This window comes from Hypanus sabinus, chromosome 4 (genome assembly GCF_030144855.1).
Source record: "Hypanus sabinus isolate sHypSab1 chromosome 4, sHypSab1.hap1, whole genome shotgun sequence".
Classification (NCBI taxonomy): Eukaryota; Metazoa; Chordata; class Chondrichthyes; order Myliobatiformes; family Dasyatidae; genus Hypanus; species Hypanus sabinus.
The window spans coordinates 160265160-160277977 of record NC_082709.1 but is presented as its reverse complement, the minus strand read 5'-3'; the positions used below and the strand labels follow the sequence as shown (position 1 = coordinate 160277977).

Sequence of the window (12818 nt, the reverse complement as noted above, 5' to 3'; positions counted from 1 at the left end):
ACTAGTTTCTAAACAGGGAAAGTATTCAGTAATCAGTGGTGCAAAGGAACTTGGGAGTCTTCAAACAGGATTCCCTGAAGGTTAACTTACAAGTTCAGTATTAAGGAAGGCAACTGCAATGTTAGCATTCATTCCTAGTGAACTAGAATATAAGAGCAAGGATGTAATTTTGAAGCTTTTATGAGGCATTGGCCAGGGGGAGTATCGGAGCATTCTTGGGCCCTTCATCTAAGAAATGATGTGCTGGCATTGGAGAGAGTTCAGAGGTTCATAGCAACAATTACTGGAATGACAGAGTTAATGTATGAAGAGCGTCTGATGGCTCAGGGCCTGTATTCCCTGGAGTTTAGAAGAATGTGAGGTGACCTTATTGAAACCTATTGAATGTTGAAAGGCCCTGATAGAGTGGATGTGGAGAGGTTGTTTCCTATAGTAGGGGAGTCTAGGACCTCGGGGCACAACCTCAGAATAGAGGGATGTCCACTTAGAACAGAGATGAGGAGGAATTTCTTTAGTGAGAGGGTAGTGAATCTGTGGAATTCATTGCCAGACAGCTGTTGAGGCCAAGTCACTGGGCATACTTAAAGCAGAGTTTTGCAGGTTCCTGGTTAGTCAGGGCTTCAAGGTTATGGGGAGAAGGCAGGAGAATGGAATTGGTAGGGATAATAAATTTAGCCATGATGGAATGTCAGAGAAGACTTGATGGGTTGAACGACCTAATTCTGTTCCTATGTCAGTACAAAAGGTGACTCTGACAAGAAATGATAAGGTAAAAAAAAATCCAGAGGTTAGTACTGAGGCAAGCATTTTCATTCATTTATAACTACTTACATCTGTAGCAGCCTTAAATGACTTACATTGGAGGAGCATCAGTCTTCAGCAATCCAGAAGATTGCAGAAACCAGGTGAAATTCCTACCGTAAACACCACAAGAAAGTAAGGGTTGTAACATAAGTGGTACAAGCACATGACATTCAGGTATCATCTATAAAAGCAACCTCTTTTCTGCTGTTTAACATATAGCAAAGCCAGACAATGAATAAATGTGTTCACAGACTTATTTTAGAAAAGACATTAGCAGTGTAGCATGCAAAGTACAAAGATTTTATTCAAAGAAACACACATAGACTTGAATTTTAAGGCTGTCAACCTAAATCTGCTGCATATAACAGTCGAGAAAGACAAACGCTCTCCCCACACCTGCACCTCCTCTCCCAAATACTAGGGATCTAAAGGATCAAAAGGATCTAAAGTGTTTTGAAGTCCTTGGCTCTGGGTCAGAAAGAGACAGATTTTTCCCCTCTTAAGTACTGGTTTACTTTTTAAACATAATTAAAATAATGCATAGATAGGTAAATTGGTTATGAGAAGAAACTATTTCAATTGAAGGTCACAAATCAAGACTGCCGAAGGCATAACCAAGTGTCAGCAACCCTGCAGCAGGGTTCATTAATTGGACAAATCAGAAACTAAAGCCTCATCCCCAAGGGTCACCCTAACAAAACAAAACTGACATAGGGCTATACTACCTTAAGCCCATCTGCTGTGATTTGACAACTTGATATAGAACATTGGACCGCTTGGCATTTTTGTAAGAATAGTGGTTGAGTACTCCTTATCTGCCCCAGAGGAACACTGTTTTGTTTGGCTGTATTTATACATGGTTGAATGATAATTAAATTTGAATTTGATCTGAATTTGAAATGCTCGGGGCTGGAAGTGTTTTGGTTTTTGGGTATGTTGGATGTTGTAATATATAATGAGACAATTAGGGACCACCATTTCTGACTGAATTTATGTGCTACCGGTAAGCTATCTTTGTTTTCCACATATTCTTCGCACATTTGTACTGATGCAGCCATTCAGCGTGTTATATTTTCAACAGCAACAATCTTGATAAACTAAATGAATTTCTCTGCTGCTTTGATCAGCAATGTTGTTCATTGTGATAAATCTTTGCTTATTTCTCGATCAGCATACCGTTAAGCGGCTTACATTCACTCCAAGGCTGATGAATCCATTCTTTCAATACGCATTCAAAAATCTTTATTTTTTTGTTTTATGCAGTGTTTTTCTAAATTTCATTTACTTCTGTTCATTACCTATGTGAGGTCACTTCTCAGAACTGTCTGCGGTGCGCACTAACCCGTGCATCACCTAGGAACCCTCCCAGAACCTTGCAGATATTTCCATTTGGATTTCGGAGGTTTTTGGATTTTGGAATTTCAGATAAGGGGTACTCAACCTGACTTGGACAGTCATTATCAAAATGTGCATTTCATGAGCTTGATTTAAAAAAAAATAAAAAAACTAAGTTTACCCTCTCTGAGGAAAACAAATTATATTCGAGGTACAAGCCTCACCTGGAGGTTCAAGGTTCAAACTGTTTGGTTCACTTTCAAACAATTATCAGGGAAAGAATAGAGGATGATGGTGTCAGGGATCGAAGACCAAATAAAGGACTAAGCTTATAACCGGAAGATCTACGAGCTAATCCACTGCTAAATCCCTGTGCTGTGATATATAGACAGTGAGCTGTCAGGAACAGTGAACGTCATTTAGCTCTTCCTTTTAACTATCCTGCTCCAATTTATTCGACACAGACTACAATTGAAAATCTTCCCACAGTTTGGATCCATCCAAAATCACAAGTCAAAGAACACTGACATAAGTGTGCCACTTGGGCAATGCTGCCGAGATCCAGAGTTGAGTTTGGGTGTGGGAACTTCACTACAAAATTTTAGCTGTGCCTAAGACATGATACCCTAGTTGTGAAGGTACCAGAAAACGGCCTTGGAAAAATCTTCCAGTCAGAGCAATAAATTTCATGAAACAGCAAATTTTAATGACATATGTCATGATAATAAGTACAAACCCTATTTCCAGAAAAGTTGGGATATTTTCCAAAATGCAATAAAAACAAAAATCTGTGATATGTTAATTCACGTGAACCTTTATTTAACTTTTGTTGAGTGTGTTGCAGCCATCAAATTCTAAATTTGTGTATATTTACAAAATACAATTAAGTTGGTCAGTAAAACTATTGAAAAGCTTTTCTGTGTACTTTTGTCAGTTAAATAAAGGTTCACGTGAATTAACAATGGGAGCTATCAGAAAAGATCTAAAGTTACAGACTTGCTTTATTTTTTTCTCTCACAGAGGTCCCGGTACAATGCAGTAGGGTGAAGACAGTTATCAAGGAGTGGACAGTGATTTTTTTCTCCTCCCCCCAAGAAATCTCAGTCTACTGTCCCCCATGATACTCAAAAAGACATCTAATATTAGACATTGCAAGATCAAATGTTGGATTGACACAAAACAGCCAATCCTATTTCAGTCAAGTTTGGCGGGTAATCAATTCTTAACATCACAAAATATGCTGAACATGTGATGTATAACGGAACTTTCAGACGTACAAAGATTTTGACAATTTAAAGTAACTAACTTAGAAAGTTCTTTACTTTAAAGATACCTTTTAATTCTCTTGACCTAAGCTGGTACAATAACCCTGATATTTCCTTTTCACGCCAAGCATGACAACTGGATTCACAAGTGGGACAGGCAGCCACATTCCAAGGAATCCCATAAATCAATTTTGCTGTAAGTCAGACCAGCCATTTCCTTTTGATACCCATACTGTAGTGCTATACGTAGACTTTCTATAGACTAATGTCATTGAATAATCACCCGAACATTACACATAATTAAACCGTCGCCATTCTGAATAGGTAGTACGATTTTGAAAAAAAAATTATTTTGTCAGCCACAAAAGGAACACAGTTTATGAATTTAAAATGACAATTCTCATGATTTTGCAGCTAAAGTACTTGGGAGACAATTGCTCCAAGAGTCATACCATACACAGAATGCAAACAGGCCCTTGGGCTCACTGATCCATACCAGTCAAGATGCCTATCTAAGATAGTTGTATTTGCCTCTATACACACCAGATATTTCTGATCAATGTATGTGTCCAACACCCACAAAATGCTAGAGGAACTCAGCAAGTTGAGCAGCTTCTAAGGACAGTAAAAAATGGTTGACATTTTGGGCCAAGACCCTTCATGAGGGCTAGAGAGGGAGGAGGCAGAAGCCAAAATAAGTTTCTAGGGTAGATCTTCAGATGGAAAATATTGCATGACCTCAGCACTGTTGGATATGATCTTATGCAGTCTGAGATTAGACTGTGCCAAGATGTCTTATGCTGCTTTCAATACATTGACTGCTTCTTCTGCACTAGAGAATGATTTAAGACCATCATCAACAGAGAAATGCCTCGCTGAGTAAACTCAATGCTTCAGTACCAATTCCTTCACTCCCCCACCAGCTGTCCTCTTAAGGCCATAGATTGCCACAGTTGGTAAAGCGAAGTTACCAAATACATGAACTCTGAAGCAGTACTCCAGAATTTCGTTGTCCAGCTGGTGGTCAAGAAACCACAAGATCCTGAAGTGGTCTCAATAATCCTCTCTCACTAGGAAGCTGAGGACCTTGAGCAGATTGTTACTGAGGTCTGGACACTGCAAGAGCACACTGTTCAGTGAAAGGCCTTTGAACTGTGTACTTGAATCAAAGACAATTCATATTTTTGGCAAATGGTAAACACAGAGGTTGGGTACATAGCAGTTTTCTTGGTTGGGATCCAGTGGAGCTGCATGGTTGTTCCTGAAGAGTTTTTCCACAGAACATCAACAAGGCTGGTATGTTCAAAGTGAGAATGGTTAAACAGTTGAAGATTTTTGCAGTAAGACTGTTTTCAAGAAAATTTCCTTCATCAGTATGTAGAAGTCCCAACAAGAACTTCTGATACTGGATCCTCTATTAGGGAATGAGACAGGGCAGGTGACAAAAGTGTTTTTGTAGGGCAACATTTGCATCCATTGACCACAATGCCATTAGTTTCAAAGTAAATATGCAAAAAGAGATCTGGTCCATAGGTTGAGGTTCAAACTTGGAGAAAGGCCAGTTTTGATGGTATCAGAAATGATCTGGCAAGTGTGGATTGGGACAGGCTGTTTTCTAGCAAAGGTGTACTTGGAAAATGGGAGGCCTTCAAACACAAAATTGAGAGTACGGAGCTTGTATGTGCTTATCAGAATAAAAGGTAAAGATAAATAGTGCAGGGAGCCTTGGTTTTTGAAGAAATTTTTGAGGCCTGGGTTAAGAGAAAAAAAGGAGATGCCTAGCAGGTATAGGCAAGTTGGAACAAATGAGGTGCTTTTGGAGTACAAGAAATACAAGATAACACTTACAAAAGAAATCAGGAAGGCTAAACGAAGGCATGAAGTTGCTCTAGCAGACAAGGTAAAACAGAATCCTAAAGGATTTCATGGGATATGTTAAGAGCAAAAAGGATTCCAAAGGACAAAATTGGTCCTCTGGAAAACCAGAATGGTAACCCATGTGTGGAGGCAGAACAGATGGGGGAGATCTTAACTGCATTCTTTATATCTGTCGACAGAAGTGAGGAAAAGCGACATCAACTTCATGAACCCTGTACAGGTTATAGAGCAGATGTTTCCTACCCTCGGGCAAATCAGGACAGATAGATCCCCAGGATCTGACAAGCTGTTCCTCGGACCCTATAGGAGGCAAGTGCAGAAATTGCTAGTGCCCTAGCAGAGATATTCAAAACATTGTTAGTGACAGAGGACTAAAGGATTGGAGGACAGCCAGTGTTGTCCTGCTTTTTAAAAAAGGCTCTAAACAGAAGCCAGGAAATTATAGGCTGGTGAATCTGACATTAGTTGTAGGAAAGTTATTGGAAGGTATTCTAAGGGACTGGATATATAAGTATCAGGATAGATATAGGCCGGTTAAGGATAGTCAGCATGGCTTTGTGCATGGTAAGTCACATTTAACCAATTTTTTTTTGAGTAAGTTACCAGGAAAGTGGATGAAGGCAAGGCAGTGGATGTTGACTACATGGACTTCCATAAGGCATCTGTCAAGATCCCGCATGGGAGGTTAGCCAAGAAGGTTCAGTCGCTTGGCATTAAGATGAGGTAGTAATCTGGATTGGACATTGGCTTTGTGGGAGAAGCCAGAGAGTGGCCATAGAAAGTTGCCTCGCTGACTGGAAGCCTGTGACTAGTGGTGTGCCGCAGGGATCAGTGCTGGATCCTCCATTGTTTGTCATCTATATCAAGTATCTGGATGATAATGTGGTTATCTGGATCAGAAATTTGTGGATGGCAGCAAGTATGGGGGAGGTGTAATGGTCAATTAGGAAGGCTATTGTGGCTTACAGAGGGGTCTGCATCAGCTGGAAAAATGGGCTAAAAAATGGTAGAAATTTAAAGCAGGCAAGTGCAAGGTTTTGCCCTTTGGAAGGACCAACACAGGGTAGATCTTACACAGTAAAAGGTAGGCCACTGAAGAGTGTGGTAATACAAAGGGATCTGGGCATACAGGTCCATAATTTATTGAAAGTGCTGTCACAGGTCATGGAGAAAGTTTTTGGCACATTGGCTTTTGTAAATCAATATTCTGAGTACAGGAGATGAGATGTTATGTTGAAGTTGTATAAGGCTATGGTGAGGCCTAATTTGGACTCACCATTGTGCAGTTTTGGTCACCGATCTACAGAACACATGTAAACAAGGTAGAAAGAGTACAGAGAAAATTTACAAGGATGTTTCCAAATCTTGAGGACCTGAGTTATAAGAAAAGGTTGAAAAGGTCAGGAGAGCATTCTTCAGAATGTATGAGTTTGAGAGGAGATTTGATAGAGGTATACAAAATTATGAGGGGTATAGACAGAGTAAATGCAAGCAGGCCCTTTTCACTGAGGTTGGGTGGGACTACAACCAGAGTTCATGGGTTAAAGATGAAAGGTGAGTTTAAGGAAACATGAGGGGAAACTTCTTTACTCAGTGGGTCGTGAGAGTGTGGAATGAGCTGCCAGCACAAGTGGTCCATGTGGGGTCAATTTCAACATTTAAGAGAAGTTTGGATAGGTACATGAATAGTAGGAATATGGACGGCTATGCAGGTCAATAGGAGTGGGCAGTTTAAATGGCTTTGGCAAGGACTAGATGGGCCAAATGCCTTGTATCTGTGCTGTACTTCTCTATGACTATGAACTCCACATAATGATAATTCATTTCGGTTTCTTTCTCAATGTCTGACTGAGGGACACGAGTCGACTAAGGGACAGCTCTCTTTTGTTTGGTAGCTGTTGTCTGTCAATCTGTCTAGGTACCATATCCGATGCAGATGTTGGTGACCATGGTTCTCCATACAGATCTATCTCTTGTTCTTTGGATGACTTCCATTTCCTCGATGTGTAGCCACCCGGCTAGGCTTTTGATGAACATAAGCCGAGGGCTTCCTCTTGGTTTTCTCCCCTCAGTCGTTCCAGAGAATATGAGTTTTTCTAGTTCACCTTTCCGCATGATGTGTCCTAGGAATTTGAGTTGTCTTTCTCTTATTGTTGGTATGGGTGATCTAACTGCCTGGGCTTGTCTGAGAACTTCTTCATTTGATGTGTGTGTGGTCCATGATGATTCTTAACATTCTCCTGTATAACCATAATTCAGCTGCTTCTCGCCTCTTTTCCATTGCTGAGGAAATGGTCCAGCATTCACTTCCATAAGTCAGGATAGAATAAATGTAGCACTGCGTATTCTGTTTTTAGTTTACATGCTCATCTTTCTGTCTGTTAATATGGTCTTCATTTTCTGGAAAGCTCTTTTTGCCATTGCTATTCTGTATTTGATATCTGTGTCGCACCTACCATCACTTGTTATTTGACTGCCAAGATATCTGAATTTGTTGACTTGTTTGATGTTTGTTTGATGGTAGTTGTTGTGGAGAGCAAAAAGGAAGGGGAACTACCCAACTGTTTGACTCATCTTTGCTAAGCTCTTTGTTCATGATTTGAAGGAAGAGCTCATCTTCGATGGAAGGTGCCAGCTTATAATCATCTTCTGAGTGGCAGAAGGCCAACTTGCCCAAATCTGACTGAGCCAAGGCAAGTATGTCAGAGTGTTTGGTTTGCTCACAGCTTCCACTCTCACAAGGTCTGAAAAGGCATGGGCCTGTTCTCCAGGACACTGGGCTTAAACGTGCTGACAGGGGGCCAATGAGCACCATCAAGGCAGACTTCACCCACTGTGACCCAACCCAGGTCCGGCCGTTGGGTGTAAGGAACATTGTGTCGACCATTCTGCTATTCACGTACCTTATGTGCACAGATGGTGTCTCCGCCACGCAACAGGAGAATCTCAGAAGAGTTTAGTGGGGTAACCTTGTTGGCTATGGCCTCAAGATGTAACTGACAGTGGACAGGTTCAGGAGCTGGGATTTCATCCCTGTTGGGAATACGGTCACATTCTTCGAGAGTCTGCAAGGGTAACCAAACCACCCCTCCTATTAACTCCATGACAAATCCACAGGCTCTTCTTCCAGCAACTTTACAGAACATGTCTTCAGCGTGTACAGGGAAACTGAACCTTGAATACTGAATGTATCACTGAATGATGACTTTGTAAATGCCAGTGTTCTGATCACCCAATATCACTTGTGCCTTTATTGCGTACTAAGGATGTCCCTTTGGGTAGATGTAGACACATTTTAAGAGCATGAATAACGACAGTGCATGAGAAAGTAGCTGCATCTGATGGATGCTCGTCCACTGTGCTCTACTGCAGTGTGCTGGGCCAGAAATAGCCTTGGGTGCAGCCCCTGAATGAAGTGCTGATGTGTGTTGGTTACTGTTGCACTCAGGTGCAGTGCATGATCACGTTACCATCTTTTGCTTGGTGTGCTGTTCTCTGAATCCTCTGCATTTCCTTAAGAGGTGAAGTTTTTTTTAAATGCACAGGGCTTCGTCTATTGGGTTCACAATGGAAATTTTCTACCTCTGTTTTGTAGACTGTGATGGGGGATTCGGTTTTCTTTTGCTAGAGACCTTTCTTTGAATGAGGTGCTGCTAAAAGTTGAGAGTATAAAACCAGGGGCATTTCACATTTCTGTGTGGCAGTAGAGGAATTTCCATAAAGAATAAAAATGTTGGATAGAGGACACACTGATTCATTTTATACTTGAAATTTTTGGTCATTTGCTGCTCTTGGATATTGTTTAGTCGTTTCTACACTGGAGTATTTATTCCTCTTGTGATAGTCCTAGTAGGTAACGCTCATTTTTTGCAGCTTGCAGTGCCGACAACAGATCTGCAAGCACCAGTAGCTTCCATGGTTCTTAGTATGAGAGCTCCGGAAAACTGTTGAGTCTAGCTGGACAGAGATTCTCCAAGCGCCTCTGAAGAGCCACAGCATTTGTAACCACGCAGACGAATGATTGATGAGAAATGCCCTAACCCATTGCAACAACTCTCCATCAAGCCACTTACAGAGAAGGCCCAGCTCTTCACAAGGTTAGTCCTTCCAAGGCGTTGTTGAAACTTGGCTTCTGGGACAGATAGCTGTCAGATTGGCTGCTGAGCACTTCTAGTGCTGCTGTGACTAGTTCTCGACAAGCCAGACATCGAGCCAAATCTAATGCATCTGCAGCTCCTGAACGCAGGCCTTGTGGAGATCGGTTTGCCAAATGTGTGTCCTGGGACAGATGGAAGCTCAGTCGTCTGTGTCTCTGCAAATGGGGGTAGTATCAATCGCAACTCATGACTGAGATTTTTACTGTGATGAAACTGCAAAAGGAGATGTTGTGGGTCTTTGCTGCTGTAGACCTTGACTGTCAATACATGGACCATGTGAAAGGCATGTCGACTGCATTGTGTGAGCAGCTTCTCATTGAAGGACTGCAGTACTGTCTTTTGAATAGTCAAGATGCACTTGGACATGTTCTTTTGTGACATCAAGGCATGACAGATTCAGGCTGCAGATTTACTACTGTCCAGTCCAGGGGTGGGCAAACTTTTTGACTTGTGGGCCACAAAGGGTTCTAAAATTTGACAGGGGGGCCGGACCAGGAGCAGATGGATGGAGTGTTTTGGTAATACACCTCATAAGAGAAAATAAAATATCATGGGATATGTAGAAAACATGTGCTTTAATTTCAATTGAAAATGAACAAATGCATTACAACAAAATATCTGTCTTTGAAGTCCCATGGTATTTAGCTATTTATTGAAATAACTTTTAAAACACTGAAAATTAAATGAATAAAATACAGCTTTTTTAATAGTAACAGTTATTATTTTAAAGCACTGAAAATTCTGTTATCCTTCAAGATATTATCATCATCACTCTCCTCCTGCCTGTCTTTATTTCAAAAATGGTAGGAGATGCAGGTCTACTTGTCCTGCTCCTTCTTATTCAATTGTCCCCTGTGCCAAAACTCAACAACGACCAGCACAAGGAGAGAACAGTGACAGCGCGCCAGTATGCGGAGCGCGTTATTTGATCTGAAGCGCATTTTTTATTTTGAGAACGTACGTGCACCTGCACACTACTCATGTCCATCACTTAACAGAAATGACATGTAACATGTAAGGCTTATTGAAAAAAATATTTTCAAATGCATTTTTTACATAACACAACGAAGAAACTTATTTTTAATTTCAGTGGGAACAGTGTTGTTGGTCTCCCTTTTTAGCCAGCGCATCAAAGTCTGGATTTAGTTTTGTTGTGGTGATTCTCAGGATGGATCTGAGGTGTTGGTCAGTTAACTTGGATCTGTGGCTGGCTTTGTTGATGTTCATGACGCTGAACGCCTGTTCACACAAATAGGTCGAGCTGAACAAAGAGTAAAGCGCAAATATGGAGTAATACGCTGCACCTCAACAAAGGTCAATGTGTAGCGGTGTGCTACATGCAGCGCTAAAATTACGACATGAAGTCGGTAACTGCAGTCGAAGAAAAAAACTTTATTCGAAATCCCCAGCCTCACTTTTAAGCCTCCCTCAACCTGCCCCCCGTGGCACAGAGGCTCCAAAGCTCTGTGCTCGCAAACCCCCGTAGGCTATCTCCCTTAGCCGGAACGCTGGCTAATTGTGAGCCGGTTCGGATGTGCCAGGAAATGGGTCGCCACAAATGTATATAGAGTGCGTCATCTATTGGGAAAACGCCAGAATTGCGGGGGAAAAACATTAACAAGGTTTATTAATATAACTTCATCAAGTTCTGCGGGCCGGATTAAAAAGCTTAACGGGCCGCATATGGCCCGCGGGCCGCAGTTTGCCCATGCCTGGTCTAGTCAGCTGCTTCTCCATACACCTTCACTTCTGCAAAGGCAGCTCAGCTCCTCGAGTACACTGAATGGAGCCTCATGTACTCTCTCCATATTTACACGTGCTTCCTCTGTCTGCATCTCACCTTCGCATTTAGCACAAGCCACTCTCATTCTGCTTCATCTTTGCTGTGAGCTCATGCTGCAGCTATATTAAATGTGGATTTGTTCAAGTGTCACAAAGTCACGATTGACATGCTACATTCTGACTCGATTCCAGGTCTTGGCAATCGACATGGCTCAGGTTGGAAACTGACCCCGTCGTGTACGGTGACCTTCAGATGCTTCTCCAGTCAGAGGACGAAGCCTCAGAAGACGAGTTATCTTTTCACTCTACTGTCCTCGCAACACTGATATAAAAAGCTACGCAGCAAATTAAACACCTTCTCAAAAAATCACCTGAGATGGAAGCTTTCTTCAGTTTTTAATGAGCTCTTACTTGCAAAACTGCAGAAAGTTAAAAAAGTATATGTATTAAATTCGATATAGAATCATTGCGCACCCGGCGCACTCTGAGTAGAAAAGGCAGCAGCAGGTTGTTACAGTGAAGAAGAGCTTTGACTTGAGACCAATCCAGATATCAGAAGGAGGGGATTTCACTGAAGTCCACAGTCCAAGAAGAAAAGCCAGCAGCATGTCAGTAAAACAAAAGAGAGCTTTGGCCAGTGCCCAATCAGCACTTGGGAGCAAATTAAAGGAAGGCAGGGGCGTGATCTTAAGACTTTAGCTACTCGAGGTTTCAACGAAGAGAGGCTTCAGTCTGAGAAAGCAAAGAAAAGCTCAAGGTTCAGTTTTATTTTTCTTCCCTTCTTTATATCTGATCAGCTAGAGCAGTAGAGATGCCAGGCAGGATAGCTGAATGCTCTTCTAGCGGGATGTGGGAAGGCAGGGAGACCGCCAGTGCCCCCGACAACTACAACTGTGAGAAGTCCATCCAGCTGCAGCTTCTAACAATCCACGCTGAGTTGGAGCTGGAACTGGATGAACTCCGGACCATTCAGGAGGCTGAAGGGGTGATAGATAGGACATTTAGAGAGATAATTAAGCCAAGATGCAGGGCACAGGAAAATGGGTGACAGTCAGGAAGGGGAAAGGGATTAAGGAGCCAATGCAGAGTACCCCAGTGGCCATCCCCCTCAATAACTGGTAGGTCACTTTGGATACTGCTGGGGTGGTGGGGGGCAGGGGCCGGTTGACCTAACAGGGAAGTCACAGTGGTCAGCCCTTTGGCACTGAGTCCAGCTCTCGGAGTCAGAAGGGAAGAGAATATGGGTTCAGTTTAGAAAATATAATGGCCTTCATGGTTTCTCTTAGTCCTATTTTACACAATAATCTTTTCCTATCTTCTCTGCAAGACTCAACATTTCATGATTGGTACAGAAAGTGCATTAGGCACTTTGAAGATCTTTTCACAGATAATCTTTTTGCAACTTTTCAACAACTGTCTGTAAAGTTTAACCTCCCTAATACTCATTTCTTTAGATATCTTCATATTAGACATTTCATTAACCCTTTATTATCCAAATTTCCTGAGATCTCTCTTTTGGCTAGACGCTTAGTTCTTCTCAGGTGGAGAGATGTTGCCCCACCCATTCATGCTCAATGGCTTAGTGATACTATGTCCT

The 12818-nt window shown here is 41.9% G+C and overlaps 1 protein-coding gene across 31 annotated transcripts in view; it reads right to left on the bottom strand.

Moving 5' to 3' along the window:
- LOC132393410 (type 2 lactosamine alpha-2,3-sialyltransferase-like) overlaps positions 1-12818 on the bottom strand; it is a 134264-nt gene that overhangs the window by 29749 nt on the left and 91697 nt on the right. For 12 of the 31 annotated variants that reach the window (XM_059968589.1, XM_059968583.1, XM_059968582.1 and 9 more), the window contains exon 3: positions 858-914. The exons of 17 other annotated variants lie outside the window; for them this stretch is intronic. In XM_059968589.1, the coding sequence (XP_059824572.1) occupies positions 858-914 (57 nt within the window). Of the gene's footprint in view, positions 1-831; positions 915-12818 lie in introns of those variants that run through there. 2 more of the 31 variants (XM_059968608.1, XM_059968607.1) reach the window with 2 other exon arrangements.